Below are 22,554 nucleotides of genomic sequence, written 5' to 3'. Positions count from 1 at the left end.
TTAACACACACCAACGTGTTTCATATCAGTCACAACAGGAGCAACAGCAGCCTGTAAGAGGGTCTGTGTGTGTAAGAGTGAGTGTGAGAGTGAGAGTGTGTGCAAGGTCCCATAGATTAGATCTGTATGCAAGTGGACAGAAGAAGATATTATTTGAGTGCGTGCGTGTGTGTGTGTGTGTGTGTGTGTGTGTGTGTGTGTGTGTGTGTGTTTTTGGAAATAGGTGCTTGGTCATTGCTCAGTTGTGTGTATAGGTTGTGTAAAAGTGCTGGCTTATTCAACATGAATGGCTCTGTGTGTGTAGTGTGTGTGTGTGTGTGTGTGTGTGTGTGTGTGAACATGGGATATTTACAGAATCAGATTGGTATAGTAACTATATTTATATTTACACATAGATAGATAGATAGATAGATAGATAGATAGATAGATAGATAGATAGATAGATAGATAGATAGATAGATAGATAGATAGATAGATTGCAGTTAAGTTAACTTTGTTATTTATGTGTGTGGCACAATTATTGGCACCCCTACAAATTCAAATTTATTCATAGTCATTCTTAGGAGACTGCCTTCGAGTAGACGCCTTACCAAGCTCTGCTACATTGCACTTACTTATAATTATTTATGTCCAAGCCGAAGGATCTTTGAACTTTCATGAGATTACAAGAATCATTTTTCACAACAAGCAGCTACTGAGCAATTTGTTTATTATGTATTTAAAGCATTGGCAGGCCAAGCATTTCACACCTAGGCCTTCAGTGGTGTCATGCCTGAATCAAACCACCTCTTAATACTATCATTATGACACCACAGCTAAAGAAACTATCAATATCAGACATTACACACATTACTAATGCAAGAAACCCAATGATTACAATTTAACAAGTCTCCTTTCACTGTAGCCACAGCTGCACAAAAGCATCAATAATAACCTCATAACATGACTCCGGGTTTATCGTGAATGTTCATGCATTGTTGCTGTGCATTATGTTATGTTCTGGTGATTTGAAATGAAGGCAAATTGTGCGTTTTTGTGCAAATTCTACGGGAAAGAAAACACAATAGTATAAATAATTCTTGAACAGCTTAACAGTTGTTTTTAACTCTTTCGGCTGATATATCCTCATCATGTCCATCCTTTCTTGAAAAGTCCATCTTGAAAATGTTCTTGTATGTTTATCTGAGACCAATCAAATCTCCTCTGTCAGCCACTGTGGAATGAAAAAAGAAACAGATATTAAATCCACACAATTATATTAAGGTTTGTGCAGCTTGTTATATATGCAGTTTGCATGCTCTGACTAGTGAGCTCTCTGACTATCCAATCAAAGGATATGAAAATGCTGGCATTATTGGGTGCCTGCTAAATGGCTCCAGAGACAACAACTCACAATCTGATTGGTTAAAGAAACAGCTTTAAGTAACATGAATTATATGCTACAAGAGCACACAGTGCTGACAACAAAGGGCTTACATAAGATACTCTTGACCCCAGCAACACATAATGTGATGGCTAAAATCTGATTGGATAGAAACTCTAACCTTAACTTACAGCTGGAAGCAGTGCACCTGCTATGAAAAGAAAAAAATAATAAACTATTGGGAATAATTTAATACGTATTCACAGACAGCAATATATTCAAACGTAAGTCACTAATTCGGATTGAAAATGTCTGCAATAGCTCTGAGCGCCAATTGTATCCTGTACTTTCAGCTTTTTGTATTTTACACTTTGTTGATGTGTTTTCTAGTATGTTCACTTACAAATACAGTTCTCAAGGTGCGAACAAGTCCTGTGTGTGCGTGTCGTTGTGAATAGAGTCACATATTTATTTAATGAAAACTACACTCAGCATTTTGTTGTGTGAAAATAGAGTGTGGGCTTTAGACCTGTTTAACTGCTTTACATAATTTCTAGTTCAGTCGTGCAGGATCACCCAATTTCTGTTCTTTTTCTCCTAAACAGATTTTGAATAAAGACACAGTGTATAGTAGTTGGTGCACAAACAATAGTCGGTCAATCAAAGTTCAGTTATAAAGCATGATGCCATGAATGATAGAATAATCGATTTAAACACTGATGAATGATGGATGTGCTTCAATAAAAATGACGGAATATCCTTATTACCCTCAAGCACATTTTGAGGAATGTCATCTACACAAGCTGAACCAAAGGGCACCCAGAAGTGCAACCTCTATCCTTTCATTTAATGGTAACACCATGTTTAACCTGTAATAGAAAAATGTAAGTAATAAATAATTAAATTCTTAATAAATTAATACTACTTAACAAAATATTAAGTAGAAGTAATAAATAATGTGTAAATACAAAATACAAATAAATAAATACAATAGCACATTTTTGGAATTTGATTCCCAGTGGTTTTGTGTTTGTGTTTGTTTTTTGTTTTTTCTTGTAATTTTTTTTATGATCACTGTGTGTGAGGGAAATAATCTTTATTCAATTTTAATTCAATTCAGTTTTATTTATACCGAGCTTTTAGCAATGGACATTGTCCCAAAGCAGCTTTACTGAATTGAATAAAATGTGTCTATAAATTGTAGCATCATAAATATGTCCCTATAAATCTATCCCTAATGAGCGATCCATTGGTGACAATCTCAAGGAACAACTACCTGAGATATTAAAAGGAAGAAACCTTGACAGGAACCAGACTTGAAAGGGACCCTATTTATATCTGGGTCACACCAAATGTCCATTCATTATAATTTCTGATGAACTGTTTACTGATAGACACTTTAATGCAAAACTGGTAATAGCAAATGTTTGAACCGTGAGCCATTATATTAATCACAGTCCAAATCCATGTTCATGGGTCTTGAATTTATCCACAGTAAAATCATGGATCTTCAGACTGTTCAATTGGAACCATCCATATCTGAGCTTTTTTTCCCGGCTGTAGTCACTATTATAACATGTAGAATAAATAGTATAACAGCAAATAATTAACATAGTGTAGTGTCATTTTGCATGAGATTTACCAGAATTCAACATCAATTCTCACACACACACACACGCACACGCACACGCACGCACGCACGCACGCACGCACACACACACACACACACACACACACAAACCTCTTATTTGACTTCTTCCTCTCTAAGCAGGTCCCAATAGTTTTGTTTCAAATGTATAAACGCATGCTGGTGCCCTAAAGCCATAACCAGCATTGCACAGGCCCGTAGGTAAGGTGTGTGTGTGTGTGTGTGTGTGTGTGTGTGTGTGTATGTGTGTGTGTGTGTGTGTGTGTGTGTGTGTATATATGAGAGTTTGAGTGGTAGTAGGTGCTGCGCTTTTGTTAATAAGTGTTTTAAATAACCCTCAGCCATCTTTGGGAACCCATTTCAAAACTGCTATGAGGAGTAATTGAGCCAAACTATTGGTCCTGTTCCCTCTCAGTGCATTATGTCTCTGTGCTCTCCTGTTCTGACTCAAGTGTGTGTGTGTGTGTGTGTGTGTGTGTGTGTGTGTGTGTGTGTGTGTGTGTGTGTGTGTGTGTGTGTGCATGTGTGTGTGTGTGTGTGTGTGTGTGTGTGTGTGTGTGTGTGCATGTGTGTGCATGAGGGAGAGATAGAGAGAGAGATATTGTGTGTCCTGAACCCACGCACAAAACACTCCGAGCTCCAAAATGTGCTTTGCTCTCCAAATTAGCCAACAATGCTTTTTATTTCAAACTACAAAATGACACACACACACACACACACACACACACACACACACACACAGAGAGAGAGAGAGAGCTAAATGATGAGGTTCTGTCAAAGAGGCACAGAGCCGAAGGGAACATTACAGAATAAAAACACCACCGATAAAAGCTAAAGCCTAAGGGGTCGTTTTTATTTTTTAATGTGTGTGCATGTGTGAGAGAGTCAGCACTACAAATCCCTAGCCATTAGCGCTAAGTGAATTATTGATTTGGCTCTAATTATAAGGCAAGTTTCATGTCCAATGGCATCTGCTGCAGTGTTAAAGACTAGGCACAGAGCCAGAATATGTTTTTTTTAAATCCCACAAATTCTCTTTGCACTGTATAAACCACAATGTAGCATGTAGCACTGCAGAGAACATAGGATACAATGTGACCATTCCATTGTTTTTTAGAAGTCAGACTGACCTCTGAACAGTGTAACTTTTGTACCTTCATTGGAGCATGTCATGTCAGTTTTTTCTCTTCTTTTTTTTTCAGCACTGACTTTATTTCATTCATAAAAATAAAAATGTATTGCTAACACAGTCTTTACTTGCCTTTGGAAAGGTAGGGGTGGTGCGATGCTAAAATGGCCAACAAATAACTTATGAATCCCTTAAAGAAAAGAATTAGTCATGTGAGAACATTAAAAAAACAGTCAGAAATGTCTAAAGAGAAAACCTTTTTTTATGTCATTGGGTGGTGAATAGCTGAATGATTACTACTGAAACTTTCTTTTTCTTCTTCCGGCTTCTCCCATTAGGGGTCGCCACAGCGGATAATCCTTCTCCATACCCCCTGGCCTGTACATCTGCCTCTTTCACCCCAACTACCTGCATGTCTTCCCTCATCACATCTACAAACCTCGTCTTCCTCGTTTTCTCCTTCCTGGTGGCTCCATCCTCAGCATTCTCCTACTGATATACCCCATGCCCCTCATCTGCACATGTCCAAACCATCTCAATCTCGCCTCCCTCACTTTGTCTCCAAAACGTCCTACATGTGCTGTCCCACTAATAAACTCATTTCTAATCCTGTCCATCATCGTCACTCCCAACAAAAACCATATTTAGCTCTGCTACCTCCAGCTCCACCTCCTGTCTTTTACTCAATGCCACTGTCTCATACAACATCGCAGGTCTCACCACAGTCCTATAAACTTTCCCTTTCACTCTTGCAGATAGCTAAAACTTTAGCTTTTAAATTTGTGGGGACAATTCGGAGAAGAGCCACATGAGCTGGTGGACCTTTAAAAGTAGCTACTATAAATGACTTAAATGCTGACACTTCAAACCATAGTTAAAAAGTTACTGATGAAGAGTCCGTTTCCTCAAGGGTCTCACTTGATTAGCCACTTAATAGTCCTTGTTCTACAAGACACTGCGGCAAAAAAGTGTACGCTCTGATCTGTTTTATTCATCAATAAAAAAAATTATAAATGATGTTGCTTGAGGGAGAAGAAAGACAAAAAGGTCTTGGACACTGAGGTGTGTGTGGGCTTTAAAATCTTTCAAAGAATTTACAGATTTTTGCAGATGCCAGATGATGACTCAGTTGTTCAGATAACCACAGGATGTGTATTCCACCACCTGGGTCCCAGACAGAGAAAACATTGTTTGTCTTTCTTGGTACTAGATTAATGGCGGGTTAAGTTTAGCTGTGCAGAGAGTATGTATTGAAAGGAGTATGCTTCTTAGCAGAGTTTTCTTTAGGTGTCTTCAGGAAGGTGTTAGTTAGGTCTATTTAGGAATGACTAAATAAGCATCAGAGGTGGGAAGTAACAAATTACGAATACTTTGTTAACGTACTTAAGTAGATTTTTTTTGTATCAGTACTTTTTCATTTTTCAGACAACTTTTTACTTTTACTTATTAAATTTGTACTAAAATATATGTACTTTCTACTTCTTACGTTTAATTTTATTTTTTTATTTTTACTGATTTCAGCCCATCAGACAATTTTCTGTCTTTGCAGGTCTTCTTTAATCCACTGGTGTATAATGTCCTGGCTCTCACTCACCACAGACGTAGACTAGTTTATGAAGATAAGAATAGGCAGGGCAGAAAGCAACAAGAAGTAAAGCTAAGGTGAATAAGACAGAGGGAGTCAGTGATGTAAACATGACAGAGAATAGAGACTTTCCTGATCACCTAATCATCATCCTCATCTTTTCTCTGCTTGGGTTATATATGTGGATATTCAGCCTGGACACATTTATTAGGTAACAACATTTTTTAACTTTAACTTCTTAACTTTTGAACACCAAAAAATTTTTTTTTATTTTTTCATTTTATCAATTAAGCGTGCATTTCTGTTTTACCATTTTTATAAAAAATATAAATACATAACTAAATAACTAAATATAAAAGAGTCGAAATTAAAACCTTCAGCACAACATTTATTCACGGTGTCCTTTCTTTACTTATATAAAATAAATATATTACTTATATAAAATTAATTAATAAACTCCACCGAAAAATATTTGAAATCAGTAAACATTTGTTTTATTTATGCGCCAAGTATCAGATCAAAATGTTTTTTTTTCCTCATAATGGCAAAACGAAGTTAAATTACTGTCTTTTTTGATCGTACAGATAAGAACAATACATCATTCGAATCTGTAAAATGTCAAATTTGTTTTTTTGTATACACATTTTTTTATAAATGTGTATATTAAAGTCTTGTAAATTAAAGTAAACAGACAGGGGCGCTCTCTGCCGTCTCTGTCATTGCTCTTCACAAACACACAAATAGAACAATCTGAGGATCAGTGAATATTTGCCTCCCATACATAATAAATATATGTATAGAAAGCTCGAAAACTAAACCACATAAACCACATTCACATCGGATAAAAATATTCTCTGATTATGTAACCAGTATGATTACATAAATCAGTATGATTTATACCTTAAATCCCATAAAAACATACCATACCATAAATCGGTATGATAATAATAAAAGCTTCTTGACTTGCCTTGAAAAATTTCAGTTTCTCCAGTATCACCTCATTAACTGTCCTTGTGGAAACATAGCAAAGGTTCCGTTTGGTGTCCTGATGATTTACGTAATTTAAACCACCATTATTACTTTCAAACATTTACAAGATTTTTTTGTCTTCATGCTTTATGTTGAGTTTGGTTTCACTAATAATAAACACACATTTGCAAAAAGCATCCATATTTTCTCCATGTCCATGTTGCTTAGAGTATTAAAAACATAAAGTATTAACAGCCCCAATATTAATATGATGTGAGGTCCAGTTACCAGCATGACACTAATTCATTCATTCATTCATTCATTCATTCATTCATTCATTCATTCATTCATTCATTCATTCATTTTCTCCCGCTTATCCGTAATTCGGGTCGCGGGGGCAGCAGTCTAAGCAGGCCCCCGCCTTCGACTGCTGCCCAATCCTCACAGCACCGTCCCTTACGGTCCCTCCTGCAGGTGGTGAGCCCACGGGAAGGCGGCCCCACGTCACTCCGACGTCACGGACCTTGATATTTCCCTCGTAAGGGACCCCCGGAGCATAGAGGGTTAAGGGCCTTGCTCAAGGGCCCAAGAGTGGCAGCTTGGCGATACCGGGGCTTGAACCCCAGACCTTCCGATCAGCAACCCAGCGCCTTAACCGCTGGAGCCACCACTCCCCCCCGACACTAAAACAGGAAGTAGTAATAACTACTTTTTACTTAAGTACATGTCAGAGCCCAAACTTGTTTACTTTCACTTGTTTACAAGTTTAATCAGTACTTCAACTTTTACTCGAGTATTTTAAAACATAAGTATCTGTCCTTCTTCTTAAGTAAAGGATGTGTGTACTTTTGCCACCTCTGGTAAGCATTGCTGTAAAAAGTCTGATATGGGCAGCAAAATTACAGGAAGCCAGTATATCAAAGATGGCAGTGGGATTGTGAAGGAGAACTTGGTAGAGTTCAATAAACAACTCGCTCAGCTGCAGTGGTGGACGAAGTACACAAACTATTACTTGAGTTAATGTAGAGTTACACTATATACACAAATATTGCTGCAGTAAATATAAACTACTTTCTACTTAAGTATCCAAAGAACTATAATTTATTATGGCTATAATGTTCCTATTATCATTTTTATTAAAAGACTCTTTGCTTAAGCTTTCTTTCGGCTTCTCCCATTAGGGGTCACCACAGCGGATCATCAGTATTCCTGATCCGCATGTTCGATTTGGCACATGTTTTTATGCTGGATGCCCTTCCTAACGCAACCCCACCATTTATCCAGGCTTGAGACCGGCACTAAGAGTGCACTGGCTTGTGCAACCATAATGACTGGGTTCGGTTCCCTGACTGGGAATCGAACCCGGGCCGCAGCGGTGAGAGCGCCGAATCCGGTGAGAGACTTGAATGTTACTCTAAGCACACCAATCTAGTAATAAAATTATATTAATGAGTCAAACATTGATATTTATTGCAATTATCATGTGCCCAAAACCTCATTTTCCAAATAAGGCCAACTGTGTGTTCGTGCTAAGTAAATACTGTACCACCAAGCAGCAATCAGAACAAGTGAAAAACAGACTGTGCGCTCTACTCTGATTGGTGGCTTGCTGTGTGTTTAAGTTAAGATTTTATTCACTCATACATAAAAAGGAACAACTGATTTTTCAAAAATGTAGTTGAGTAAAGATATTAGCCTTTAAAATGTGAAGTTAAAGTCTCCACAAATGGAAACACTTCAGTGAAATACAGATATGCAAAAAAGCTACTTAAGTACAGAAACAAATTACATTTACTTCATTACTGTCCACCACTGCTCAGCTGCATTCTGGTTCAGCAGTAATCCTCAATGAGTGTTCTCTTTGGTTAGAAATACTGTGCAACCTCTATACTCATGAGCATTATGTTCTGTGACCCCTCGTGAGTAACAAAAGATCATGAAGTTTTGACTCTCTGGATTTGATAGTTCCTTATTCAAGGGGAATTGTACATGTAATGTACTGTAAACTCAACAAATAAATGTGAATTACTTGTCATAAAGGTTTTACTTTACATTTTTATATAATTTATGTAATTTATTAGTACAAAAGTCTGTTTTGAAATGTTACTCCGAACTTTAAACCACTTTCAGAACTATCAGTTTTTTCGCAAGTTACTCTTAGTCCGGTTCCAAATAAAAAGTCGTGAACTATGAGGTCACGAGGGTCAAGGTCGGACGTATCGAGGTTCCACTGTATTAACCAAAATAATAAAGTTGCAAGAATGGCCAGCTAAACCAATGTTTCCCAGCAGAGTTGCTGGAGTAACGCTCTATGAGAGTTGATGTGGTTTGGGCATTTTACAACAATGCCCCTTGGTCAAATCCCACTAGAGCTCTATAAGGCATGTCCCATTGGACCAGGACCTGGGGGAAATCCCAGGACCTAATAAAGAAATTACATCTTACATTTGCCTTTAAAAAGCCTGGGGGCTCCACAAGGAGCAGATGGAATTTGTGCCTGGGGACAGAAAAGCATTGCCTGACCTCACTCTGCTGTCACTATGACTTCTATCAGGAAAAACAGAAATAAATGTAATGTGCAAATCTGTATAATATAATGATTTTTTTAAATTAAATTAACCAGTGTCAGTGTAACCTTGGTCCTCTTAAGGTTTCTTCCCAATGTCACCTCAGGGAGTTGTTTTTCCATTGCCAATTATTGTTTGCACATTTGGTATGTAAATCTACATCTGGATTACTGAATGTCTATTGCTATAAGCAGTATGCAACATGAACTGAATTTATAGGTTGTCCAGAACTACCCAAAGATTGTGGTAGTGGAAAGGAATATCTATATTGTTTTTGTTCTGCAAATAGTGGAAATATCACATGATTTGGAAGGTAAAGAGTTTGTCCAGGATCATTTGACTGAATTTCAATAGCAGTGCTAAACATATACAGTATATATATATATATATGTTTAGCACTGCTATTGTACTTTATTTATAAACTCCAGCGAAAAATAACTTTTAGTCACTAAACATTTGTTTTACTGATACATCAAATCTAATATCAAAGCACCAAAATCAACCAGAATTATGCACACATCTGTCATTTAAAAACGTTTATAAGAAAACATAACAAAAGTTCAGTTTCCGATGATTTATATACGGTAGAACCTTGGATCTTTATTAAAATTTGCTTGCTAATACGCATTTGCTTGCGTACTTCAGAGACGTCCAGCACATACCATTCTTTTACTTATATTGCTAGCATTTTTGGGTAAGATAATTGTTCGGCCAGCAAGTTTCAATAGTTTCTCACATCTCAAATCCTGCAACAATACTAGCTCAGATCAGCCTTTTTGTAATCCAAGTACCATCTCCTTTAAATAGCAAACCTTCTCATTGAGAATACGGTGCTATTTCTGGTAACAGAAATACCATTCCATTCATCAAGGCACTGATTCATTTCCAGTTACACCTTGTTCTTTTTTATGCATCATATCAACTCTCAGGCAGCGAGAAAAACCTCTCCCACTCTTTTGCTGTCTTAATCAGCTGTAGTGACGTGCTCCTGAAGTGTCCACAAGTCTGAACAGATACCCTGCTTCTATTTCTGAAGCACCACTTCGACTAATTTTACATTTACTGGCATGTGAAGAGAGCTCTCGTCAAGGCTTTCACTTTCATTCAGGTTTCGAAGGCTTTCTCCACGTCATCCCCGATTCATCCATCAAAAATGTGTGGTACCTTAGCAACTGAAACTGCTCAAAAGAGCTGACCTTTGACATGATTTGCTCTTTGCCTCAGATTTTTTCTTGAAGAGTTTATCTGGTGGGAAGTGTTTGAGCAGTTTTTGGTCTTGATTGCGATTACAGAGCTGAGTGGTCCACTTTTGATGAGTATCTGTTGGCTGTGGTGTGCATTCAGACAAGTATCCAGACAAGTGCAGTACTTTTCTCTTGCTGAGAATCGCCTACACTGCATTTACCCAAGAACAAAGGCGTTTGATGATAAGGGTATTCATGCAGAGGGTTGAAATACTTATGATGAGCAGTTCACCAAAAGGTCAGAACAAGGTTAGTGTGTTGATCCTGTTGGTAACAAGAATGCAGAAGGCAGAAAGTAAAATTAAGTTTTTTTTTCTAACCAGTCACTTTTTATCAGGTTTATATGGGACTCGGTGCACACAAGAACACAAAACAAAAACAAACCCGACTGTACCAAAGTCCTAGAGTCTTTATGTCCCATTGCTTGGCCAAATTTTAGCCTAGCTCAAAGAAACAAGGGGCAAATACCGTCCACTCCATCTCTTAATTTTGTCTGGCAACCTACTGAAAAGGAGAGCCCACATAAAGAGACTGCCACATACAGGTGTAAACACTACTTACTTCTTCTATACAGCTCTGTCACTTATTCAGAGCTAGTAGCCAACTACTCATCTACTGCCTTAAATTATTCAAATTAGAAATTATGAATATAGTATAAGTGCCTTATTTCATCATTTTGAAAGTAGTCATTTACAGATCACAGTTATGGAGTGGGTCAGGAAATGGCTAATGTGAGCTAACATATTCTTTCCATCCATCCATCCATCCATCCATCCATCCATCCATCCATCCATCCATCCATCCATCCATCCATCCATCCATCCATCCATCCATCCATCTCTGTGGACAGTTGCCAAGTTGTATTGTGTAAAGATTTATAATCACACTCTTGAAATAACCCAAATGAGGATGGATTCCCCTTTTGAGTCTGGTTCCTCTCAAGGTTTCTTCCTCATAACATCTAAAGGAGTTTCTCCTTGCCACAGTCACCATGGCTGATCATCAGGGGTAAATACACATCGTTCACCTTAACAAAAAATTCTGTAAAGCTGCTTTGAAACGATGTCTGTTGTGAAAAGCGCTATAGAAATAAACTTGACTTGGACATTTGCAAAGTAAATGTAATTTGTTACTGTACTTAATTAGCTATTTCACATATCTATACTTTACTGAAGTATTTCTATTTGGGGAGACTTTTACTTTAACTTCAAATTTTAAAGTCAAATAATTTTTACTTAACCACAAATTTGAGAAATCAGTCATTCCTTTTTATTTATGAGTGGAAAAAACTTTACTAGTCAAACACACAGCAAACTACCAATCAGGGTAGAGCACACGCTCTGTTTTGAACTTGTTTTGATTGCTGCTTGGTGGCATCTACTTAGCACGAACACACAGTTCAGCATCAGATCAACAGCAAGCAGAACATTTAGAGAGGAAAAAATGATGGAAGAATCTCCTGACTCGAACTTGCCACAGCACCGTGTCCTTATTTGTGTTTTTTTTTTTTTAGATATATATAGATAGATATTAATCAGTGCTTGATTCCATAATATCATTCTATTAATAGATTGATGTTATAAGAGTAACATTAGAGTCTTTTCTAGTCTTGTGACAAAAATTTGAATTGGGACATTACAGCCATAATAAATCATAGTACTTTGGATACTTAAGTACATTTGAAGGCAAATACTTTTGCGCTTTTACTAAAAAAGTATGTTTAAAGGGAGCACTTTTACTATCACTGGAATATTTATTTGTAATTGAACTCAGCTAAATGGTTTGTGTACTTCATCCACCACTACATCTATCCATCCAGTTGTGACCTTTTTTTCTTTTTTCTTTTATATTTACAAAAATATTTTTCTATTTATCTGGCAATGACTCCACAAATATAGTTTTACCTCCATATTCTGCTTTGTTTCTCGTTGCTGAAACATATTTGTCTATCACATCCACTTTCAATCTCTCTTTCTCTCTCTCCCTCTCTCTCCCTTAATGAGACATCCATTAGCACACTGCCAGGGTGAAGACTCCAGAGTGCTCTCATTGGCTTCAATTACCTCTAACATGTTTAACCATCAGACCAGCAAGCGACGTAGAAAATGTTTGTGTGTGTCTTTTAGTTTGTGCCAAATACTGTACAATTAGATAATCCGTCCAATCCGCTGCATATACTGGTTCACATCACCCAAACCAACAATTCTGTTAAATACAGTGCCACATACAGTAACTGAATTTCTAGCAAGCTTTTTGTACTGGCCTTTTACAAAAATACTGCACGGGTCACGTTGTATTTTGCAAACCTTATTACTAATACTTTCCCTGAAATATGCTGTAGTTCAGTCTCTATCCATTGTCTCACCTTGTCTCATTCCCTCTCTCTCTACTGAGCCAAGGAGGAATGGCAGAAGCGGAGGTGGTATGCAAATTGTTTTGGGCTGTTTTGAGTGGCGCAGTATCCTGACTGAATTATGTGTCATGGTGGTGTTTGCCAGCCTGCGCTGACACACTGGTCCGTGTTGACGTGTCCCTCTGGAACAGAATCAGGGAAGGGAAAAAAATAGACATTGCACATTTTCTCTCATTTCTTTTTAAAGGCAGGCGTCCTTGACCTCTACTGCATTGTAAGATGCAGGTGAAAATAGAATCGTGAACTGTATTAGGATAAGTGTGAATTCCTTTGGTCGTGTGAGTGTCAACATGGGTTTGTTTGTTAATGTAGATGATATATGTATAAGTGTGAATGAATGAATGAATGAATGAGTTTATTTAATCAGGGACAATGCACAGAAAACATTAGTCTAAGAAAGAAGAGATGTCATGTAGCAGGTTATAGCAAAAAAAAAAAAAAAATGCTAATTTCCACCTGCAGTCTCTAGACAGATGTTACATTTACAAAAGGTCATGAAATACATACAGTATCATACATGGAAGCATTTTTTCACTCACATCATTAAAAACACTCTCCACTTCATGATATACAGAAGTTATACAAGAAAAACTTTACTTCACTCACATCAATAAAACACTCTCCACTTCATGAATCTAGCATTCACTCACTCACAATCTACTTTGTTCATATCACAGTCATTCAGTGCTTACAAGTTTGCTTTGTTATGTAATAGCCACTGTTTGGTCAGGAGTGTAAATGTGCTATGGTTTGTACATGAAATAATTTCATTTAGAAGAGTGTTCCAAAGGCTCGCTGCTTTATAAAAGAACGAATGTTGCCCATAAGTGGTTCTGCATCTTGGAACGCTGCACTCTCCTCTGACTGTCGACCGTGTGGCTCTATTAAGTCTATCTGAATTTAGTGTGACAAATTTTCTCAGAGGGGAAGCAGCGATATTATGGATTAGTGTGAATTTGTACGAAATGAGTTCAGTGTACAATCTGGTTTAGCATTTTAGTAATTTTTTTGTCTGCTTATATTGTTCTATCTAAGTGTCTTGGAGTGTCTTCGATGTTCTTTCATCAAAACTTTCATTATGACCAAAGAGCCCAAGGCTACAGATGGATAATTGGTTGTTTTATTTATGTATTTATTTGGATAGGAACTTTCATTCATTCATTCATTCATTTTCTCCCGCTTATCCGTAATTCGGGTCGCGGGGGCAGCAGTCTAAGTAGGCCCCCGCCTTCGACTGCTGCCCAATCCTCACAGCACCGTCCCTTACGGTCCCTCCTGCAGGTGGTGAGCCCACTGGAAGGCGGCCCAACGTCACGGACCTTGATATTTCCCTCGTAAGGGACCCCTGGAGCATAGAGGGTTAAGGGCCTTGCTCAAGGGCCCAAGAATGGCAGCTTGGCGATACCGGGGCTCGAACCCCCGACCTTCCGATCGGCAACCCAGCGCCTTAACCGCTGGAGCCACCACTCTCCCGGATAGGAACTTATTTTTTGTTAAACATTTACAGGAATTTTTACAGGATTTTACAAAAATAGTTTTTAGGTAAAAATGTTGATATACTTTGTCTATCTATCTAACGAAATTCATTTTAACAACACTAATTTTATTAATGTAGTGCACATTTCTGTTTGACTATTTTCATAAAAAGTATAAAAATAAAAAAGGCCAAATTAAAATCAACACATTTATTCACGATGTCCTTTCTTTACTCGGCTATAAAAAAAATTTAATCCAAATAATTATTTTTAATCACAAAAATTTGTTTTACTGATGTGCAGGTTTTATTGATCTCAAGTCTCAAAACAAGCAAAACAAAAAAAACGCTGTGGTGCACACATCCAATAATTAACCCTCTGGGGTCAACAAATGCGCCAGCACTTTTGGTGTCATTTTTTTCCTCATAAGGCAGAAACGAGCCTAAATTACTGTCTTTTTTGATAATAGAGATAAGAGGAATGCATCATTCGAATCTGGAAAGGGTCTACTTTTATGTGTATACAGTCATAATAACAACAAAACACTGTGCTTCTGTAAAATAAAGAAAACAGATAAGGGGTGCTCTCTGCCCTCTCTTTCATCTCTTTTCACAAACACATAAATAAAACAACCTGAATCTCAGTGAATACCTGCCTCACAGACAATATGTGTATAAAAATCTTGAAATGTCTACTTTTAATAAACCAATTTACATCAAAAACAAATATTCTTTGATTATGTATTGTTTCAATAATAGTAAACCATGGCCATGTTTTATATATATATATATATATATATATATATATATATATATATATATATATATATATATATATATATATATATATATATATATATATATATATTTAGCTTTGGGAAGAAAAGCGCAGCCGTTGAGAGAGTGCCGGTGGGAAGGCACGTACAGGGATACGCATGCGCATACGTGCGCGATTGAAGCCGGGAGCTTCAGAGAAAGCGGCCGAGAAAACACCTGCCACGCCGAAAGGGGGCGCCAAAGGGCAGGTGGATTCCTGACAGTTAACAAACATGCATGTAAATTTTTATAGCATGCCTTCATCAAACAAATCGCAGCAAAAAAAAAAACAAACTCCAAAAACACGTGCATGCACATTCTCATTTATTAACGCACATCATGTACATAAAGAAATTTCAAGCACCTTAATATATTGCCGTCATATTGATTTTCGTTTATCTCGATCATCGGTTATCTCGATGCTTTTTGGCGTCCCCCTAGGACATCGACATAACCGGGTTCCACTATATATATATATATATATATATATATATATATATATATATATATATATATATATATATATATATATATATATATATATATATATATATATATATATACATAAGTACTTGTTGGTAATTCGTTACGGAACTCATGACAAGTGCTGAAACTGACCCAACAAGTACCCAACAAGTATGTAAAATGTAAAATAAAGTACTGTACTGTATAATAAATAATTGCTCGATAAAAAACAAACATGACTCTCTGTGTAAAATTGTATTGCACTTTATTACAAAAAAAAGAAAAAAAATGTACTGAATCATTAAAATGTGCTAAATGAATTATGAATATATTAAATATAATTATATAGTTAAGTTTATATTATTTATTATTATAAATAATAAATATAATATAGCACTCTCCGTGCAGTGCGCAGTCTTTCACGTAAAAACAAACAGCAAGTGGCGTAATTGATTCGCCTCTAGAGGCCACTGTCATAATGGCAGCCAGAAACAAGTATAATCGCAAGATTTGGTGTCAAGTTCAGAATATGCAATGAGTGCCAAAACATTTCTCGAGTTCTGCAGCTGACAAGTACAAAGAAATTACTGTATATGGATTACATTCTGAAGTGTAAATATTTAATTTATTGTGTATATAAGCATGAATTAAATGAAAAATGTTTTGTTGCATATTACATAATATACTATGACAAGGTTATTAATTTAAAATAGAACAAAGGGTGGGTACCGAATAGAAGGAAGTGAACTAATTTTAAGTCTATTTTAGCTGAGACACTGCATTGGCTGAGCTGCATTACTGGAAAAATTTCACCTTTTGTTGTTTTCAGCACAAGTCTCACTATCTGTCTTTTGTTCGTTCCCTCATTCTTTCTCTTTCTCTCTCTCTCTCTCTCTCTTCTGCTCTCTCTCAGATGGAAGACCTGATAGCTCGCATGCAGGATGAGAAGAACGGCATCCCGATCCGCACAGTGAAGAGTTTTCTCTCCAAAATCCCCAGTGTGTTCTCGGGTAAGGCTCATGAAACGCTGTAGGTGGTGGGCTGAACGAAAGCCAGTGCAAATCTCTCATGTTTTATTAACGCACAGACTGACAAGTGGACATTAGAGATCTGTGGCAGCAGCACAATGCATAAAATCATTCCGCTACAAGTCAACAACTATGATTAATGTTCAGAACAAATATCGGTTGTTAGAGGCAGATGGACTGGTTCGAGCATTTATTAAAAACTTTTCCCTTCTACGATTTTTACAAACCTCTCTTGTGCAAAATGATGAGAAAAACATCCGGTGAGAATCAGTTCTGTGGGTGGAAATGCCTTGTTTGTAGGTGAGATCATAGAAGAATGACCAGACTGGTTCGAGCTGATAGGAAGGCTATGGTAGCTTCAATAAGCACTCATTAAAGCCATGGTGAGCAGAAACACATCTCAGAATGTACAACACATCAAAGTGTTAAGGAGGATGAGCTATAACAGCAGACAACAATTTAAAGTTGTGTTTAGGTAAAAACTAGCATCTGAGGGTGACTTTAACAGTAAGTGGAGACACTGAATGAGCAAATAACACCCCTCAGTTCAGATAATGCCCCCCTGTGTTTTCTTTCTTACATCTTACTATGTGAAAATACAGCTTCCAATAAGAACATTTTGCTAGTAAACAATTCCATTGACCCCCTTATTTTTTTATAACTGTGCTGTTTGGCCAAAATAACAAGCAACAGAAGAATAATTCAGATTCTTATATTGCTCAAACCAGTAGCTGAGTGCTTCAGTATGGAAAACAGAATGTGGCTAATGAGATTCAACTCTTCTAATGAATGACAGAGGGAGAAAGAGAATGGAAGAAATGGAAAATGGAAAGAATCACTAAAACATTAAGAAGAGTAACAGTGAGAGAGATTTTCCAGCTTCCAAGCAAGTACTGGTGCAGTCATCCAGTTTGGGCAAGAGGACCACACTTTGAAATGTGCCCTTGGTGTTTGTCATATCCAGCCGTCTTCAGTGATCCGACAGCAGTGGTCTTTTTCTCAGCTGTGAGAATGTCCTTACATTTTGACAGCTTCTGAGCAACTACTCATAACGATCTGACTCTAGACTTTCTCTGCATCACTTCCTGTCAGGTTCACTGGATGCCTAGAAGCTTTAAAGAGAGTTTAATACAATGCTGGCATCCCACTAGTATCCAGCTTCACGGGGTCCTGTTGCGCAGTATGGCACATACTGTTGCTTTCCAGCTGGAGGTCGTTAAGCCACTGAGAACTGTTTGTAGAAAATGCAGACAAAAGGCCAGTGTCTTGCTTTTCAGCCTGTGCACACAGTGCAACTTTCCCCGGAAGAAGTCCATCAAGGCATCTTGAAACTCCGCCAGTAGGCATTGGAGGAATAACCACACAGGCTTGCTTGTCATGCCATAGTTTCACTTTATTTTCAGTTTATCTTTGCAGAAGACTTGCACATTGTTATGTCTGCTGATTACATCATCAGCACAGGGTGATAGATAATTCCATAACCATGATTTTGTAGGTGAATATGGTGTAAACATTTTCTTTTTATGTTGTAGAAGAGGGTCTACTGCTAGAGGATATAACATTCCAGATAGAGAACATCTTTCTCTCTATCTGATGCCTCTTTCAACATTGAAAGAATTGCATAAGTTATCTTTAGCTTTAAGTATGCTTTTATCATAGCTTTAGAGAACCCTGACCTTGTTAATAAACTAGCCATCTTATAGTTAATAAACTATTCAAGAGCAATGGGCATGATGTGCTCACTGGTGCCCCCAGCTGGTTGCACCCAGGGTGACCACCCAGTTTGCTTATGCCTAGAAACAGTGACGTTGTCCTCAATTGTAGCTGTCCTTCAGCCGAACTGTTATGACGCACCTGCAACAGATCCTCTTCTAGCTGTTTCCAAAAACATTTGTAAAAGTCGACAGGAAGACCATCGATCGCTGCCAATTTCCTACACACTTTGCCTCAGTGCAGTTCTTCCAGACTCAGCACACCTGAGATCTCTACATTCACTTTATCAGACACCAAAGAAATGTTATTAAAGACGCTTTCCTGACTGCCTCCTGAACTAAACTTGCTTCTGTATGAATTTTCATCAATACAAGCTTCACTCTTTCTCATATCTCCAGGGTTTAGAAAAAGTGCCCCAGCCTCAGAATGTAAAGCATAGATAAATCTTTTTTGTCCATCTCCAGACTGAACAGTATTTGGATGGGGCATCTACCTGAGTGTAATCTTGACCAGATCAGTTCCCCTGTGCCTTACCCCCTAATCTACTTTTTAATTGGTTATTTCTTTTTGAAAGAAACTCTGTATAGTTTTGATATCAGTAGACTCATAACTTTTGCAGTTCTTTATATTGGTCTCCAAGGCTTTCAATAATTTGGGTTTGTTTGCTAGAGATGTTGCTTTAAAATCTCAAAAATCCTTGCTGAATTAAATAGTGTTTAAATGGCAGTAAACACTGTGATGGTTAATTGATTTCTGCACCATACTAAGATCAGAAAAAAAATGGCTGGGAAAATACGAAGATGATCTAAAAACGTAAAATCTGTCTAGTCTTAAAAGAGCTAAAGCATTATCATGTGTGTGATAATCAAAGTACATTGGCTTTGATTGTCATGTAAATGCTTCCCAACATCACTTAGTTCATGCATTTTAATGAGACTCTTGCACAAGGCAAATGAAGACCTATGAAGTTTTGTACAATTAACATAACCAGCCAGCAATTACATTTAATCAGTCGGGCATTTCTGCATTGTAGAATAAAACTTCTAAAAATAGCAATATAATGTCTAAAAAATAGCAGTATTACTCCTCTGACATGGTATGAAAAACGGTTAAAAATTTTGGTAATGGCCACTCTTACATTTATGGTGTTATGACAAAAATGGGGACCCCCTTCCCATATTCTTTCTTTTTGCACCAATTAATTCCAGAAAAGCACAAATAAAACCAATTTAGTTTCCTCAACAGAAAACACACCATCCATTTAAAACCTTTATCAGCTGTCATTTGTTTCTACACTGAGGTTTTTGCTTTTCTCCTTAGCATTTTCTTGTTTTTTGTTAACCCCCTTCAGCTATTAAACTTTCAGATGAATCAGAGAAATGCTAAAGGTCAAGAAACTATTCTTTAACAAGTACATTGCTTTTGTTTTTAGTGGAACTGAGTAAATAGCATCCATCATCTATCAAAGTTCTCACCCGAACACTCACTTTGTGACAGCACTGTACTAAAGTAAGACTTTTATTCCTTTAGTATTGTTTTGTTCCACAGATTTTTCTCGATCTGTTCTGTTTAACTTCAGAGTTTTTCCTTTTTAATGGCTCTTTATCCACAACATATATCTATTTCATAGACGACATCATCGTTTTTCCAAAAGCAGTTACTCGGTGATGTCATGATAGCACTCATACACGCGCTTGTCCACTCCACTGAAGGTTGCTCCAGCCTCTGCAGGCTCAGCAACACATAATTCTTTTTTTCCAATCCTTACTTTTACTTGTACAAGAGCAGACTAAAATCTTCTTTTGTCCGACATCTAAAACATTTGATTTTATCTGTATTTGTGGAGACTACCAAAGCAAAACCATCAACCTGAAAGTTAAGTACTAGATTGCATTGTTTTTTACAAACAAACGTTTACAGTTCTATTTACAGTATTTCACTTTAATCCAAAGCGACTTACATTTTGTAATTTTATGCAACTGAGCAATTATGGGTTAAAAGACTTGCCAAAAGGCCCAGCAGTGGCATCTTGGTGGTGCTGGGATTTGAACTCACAACCTTTCGATCAGAAGTCAAACATATTCAAATCAATTCGAGTTGTCTCTAGTGTCATTTCATCCATCTACAGTACACAGTAAACTTAAGCAATGTTTCCACAGGACAAAGGTGCTACATCAGACAGCATAAATTAGCAAAAGGAGCAAAAGAACCACGCAGAACTCTAAACCAACAACATAATATGCACATGTGCAATATTTAATGCAAAGTACAAAAGACAAAGAGACAGTATACACAGTATCTGTCAAAAACAGTGAACACAGTGAAACTGTACACAAAGCTGTGCATGTGGATTGTCCAAATAAAAGTACAAAAATAAGTACTGTACATCTAAACCACTGTATATCATAACCGCTGATTTACTACTTCCCCCATATAAGTGTAACTTCTAAATCAAACAATATGGGGAGGGATGTTTGAGTGGCAGGAGTGAGATTTTCATCAACGATAACATCGCATTTAGCTAGCTCATTACCTTTTACAAGCAAAGTTAGCAAAGAGAGAGATAATAAGAGTGAGAGTTGTGAATGGATGAATAAAATGAGTAAGAGAGAAATAGAAAATTGTGGGTAGAAAAAAGTAAATGAGAAAGAGACAGAGCAAGAGAATTGTAAATGGAACTATAACGTGAGCTAAAGAGTGAGCAAATTGTAGGAAGAAAAAGAATGAGAGAGGAAGAGACAGAGATACCAAATCGTGAATGGAAGAATAAAGTGTGTGTGAGAGAGAGAAAGAGAGAGAGAGAGAGAGAGAGAGAGAAAGAGAGAGAGAGAGAGAGAGAGAGAGAAAGAGAGAGAGAGAGAAAGAGAGAGAGCGAGAGAAAGAGAGAGAGAGAGAATGAGAAAATGCGGCTGAAAAAGAAAGTGAATGGGAGAGAGACTTAGAGACATAGAGATTATCCGATTCCTAGAAAGAAAAGCAAGAAGGCGTTCCCCTATCCATCAAAACACCCATTTCATTTTCATTCTAATCTCTCTCTCTCTCTCTCTCTCTCTCTCTCTCTCTCTCTCTCTCTTACCCTCTTTCCTTATCAGTTTTTAATAAGATCTCTGGCCCTCCACATCCTAATGGTCAGGTCCGGATTAGATTTGTAAATGCAGGGATGCGATTGGACAGTGAGAGCTGTATCTATCCTAGGTGACCGAGCAGGAGTGCTGAGAGCCCAAATGTTTTTTTGTTCTAATCTTGTTCCCTCTGTAGGAAAGACTAGTCCTTAATCTCACGCTCAGCAATGCCAGCACTCGTCCAATACATCATCTTAACCGGAGATTAAAAAAAAATGGGAGCCGATATACAATATAAGGGACATAATAAACCAGGAAGCAGAGCAGAACGGATCAGAGGGTCAGCTCATGATCCCAAACATAACACAAGTTTACCTACAGCTTCTAATTATAATCCCAATATACAGAATAAACAAGAAATCAAAAAGAACACAGATACTAGACAGTATTTGTTATTTATTCATACTGTAGAAACTATCTGTATCTATTTATCTGTATCTGTGTGTGTGTGTGTGTGTGTGTGTGTGTGTGTGCAGGTGTTATTATGTTTGCACTCGCGTGTACACACACACAGCTGTGTTATAAATCGGAAGATTAGATTGAATGTGTGATGTGCTTCTATCCCTCAGGCAACACTGTATAATGTTAAAGGCATGAGACAGGTCCGGCTCTCGGGCCACAACAGGGAATTCTGGGTAGTCTGAATAACTTGAAAGTTGTATCCTGCTAATCGGAAGATGCACATTTAGCTGTGTTTAGCTGTTAAAGGACGTTTCAAGGTCACATGCACTTTTAAACCACAAGAGGTGCAGTGCATGGAACTAACACTCCATCAGGGATTAAAGGATGGATTGAGACGGATAGACAGAGCGTCTCTGCTGAAGGAGTCGGGAAAGAAGGATGACATTTCAGGAGAATTTAGTCCAGTGTTTTCTTTCTTTCCTTATCTCTCTCTCTCTCTCTCTCTCTCTCTCTCTCTCTCTCTCTCTCTCTCTCTCTCTCTCTGTAATGTGAGTTTAATATACCCCATTAATTCATCTAAACATGTCCTTTTTTGCCTATGCCCTTCTTCCTTTTT

The 22,554-nt window shown here is 37.5% G+C and overlaps 2 protein-coding genes across 4 annotated transcripts in view; one reads left to right on the top strand and one right to left on the bottom strand.

Annotated features, from left to right (window-relative positions):
• rgs7a (regulator of G protein signaling 7a) overlaps nt 1-22,554 on the top strand; it is a 63,863-nt gene that overhangs the window by 20,050 nt on the left and 21,259 nt on the right. For all 3 annotated transcript variants that reach the window (XM_083544717.1, XM_083544716.1, XM_083544715.1), the window contains one exon: nt 16,587-16,683. In XM_083544717.1, coding sequence (XP_083400843.1) covers nt 16,587-16,683 — 97 coding nt within the window. The remainder of the gene's footprint in view (nt 1-16,586; nt 16,684-22,554) is intronic.
• LOC310727771 (up-regulator of cell proliferation-like) overlaps nt 1-22,554 on the bottom strand; it is a 189,616-nt gene that overhangs the window by 157,627 nt on the left and 9,435 nt on the right. The window lies entirely within an intron of this gene.

This window comes from Silurus aristotelis (assembly GCF_946808225.1).
Source record: "Silurus aristotelis genome assembly, chromosome: 6".
NCBI classification, from domain to species: domain Eukaryota; kingdom Metazoa; phylum Chordata; class Actinopteri; order Siluriformes; family Siluridae; genus Silurus; species Silurus aristotelis.
This window is presented reverse-complemented; position numbering and strand designations above follow the sequence as displayed.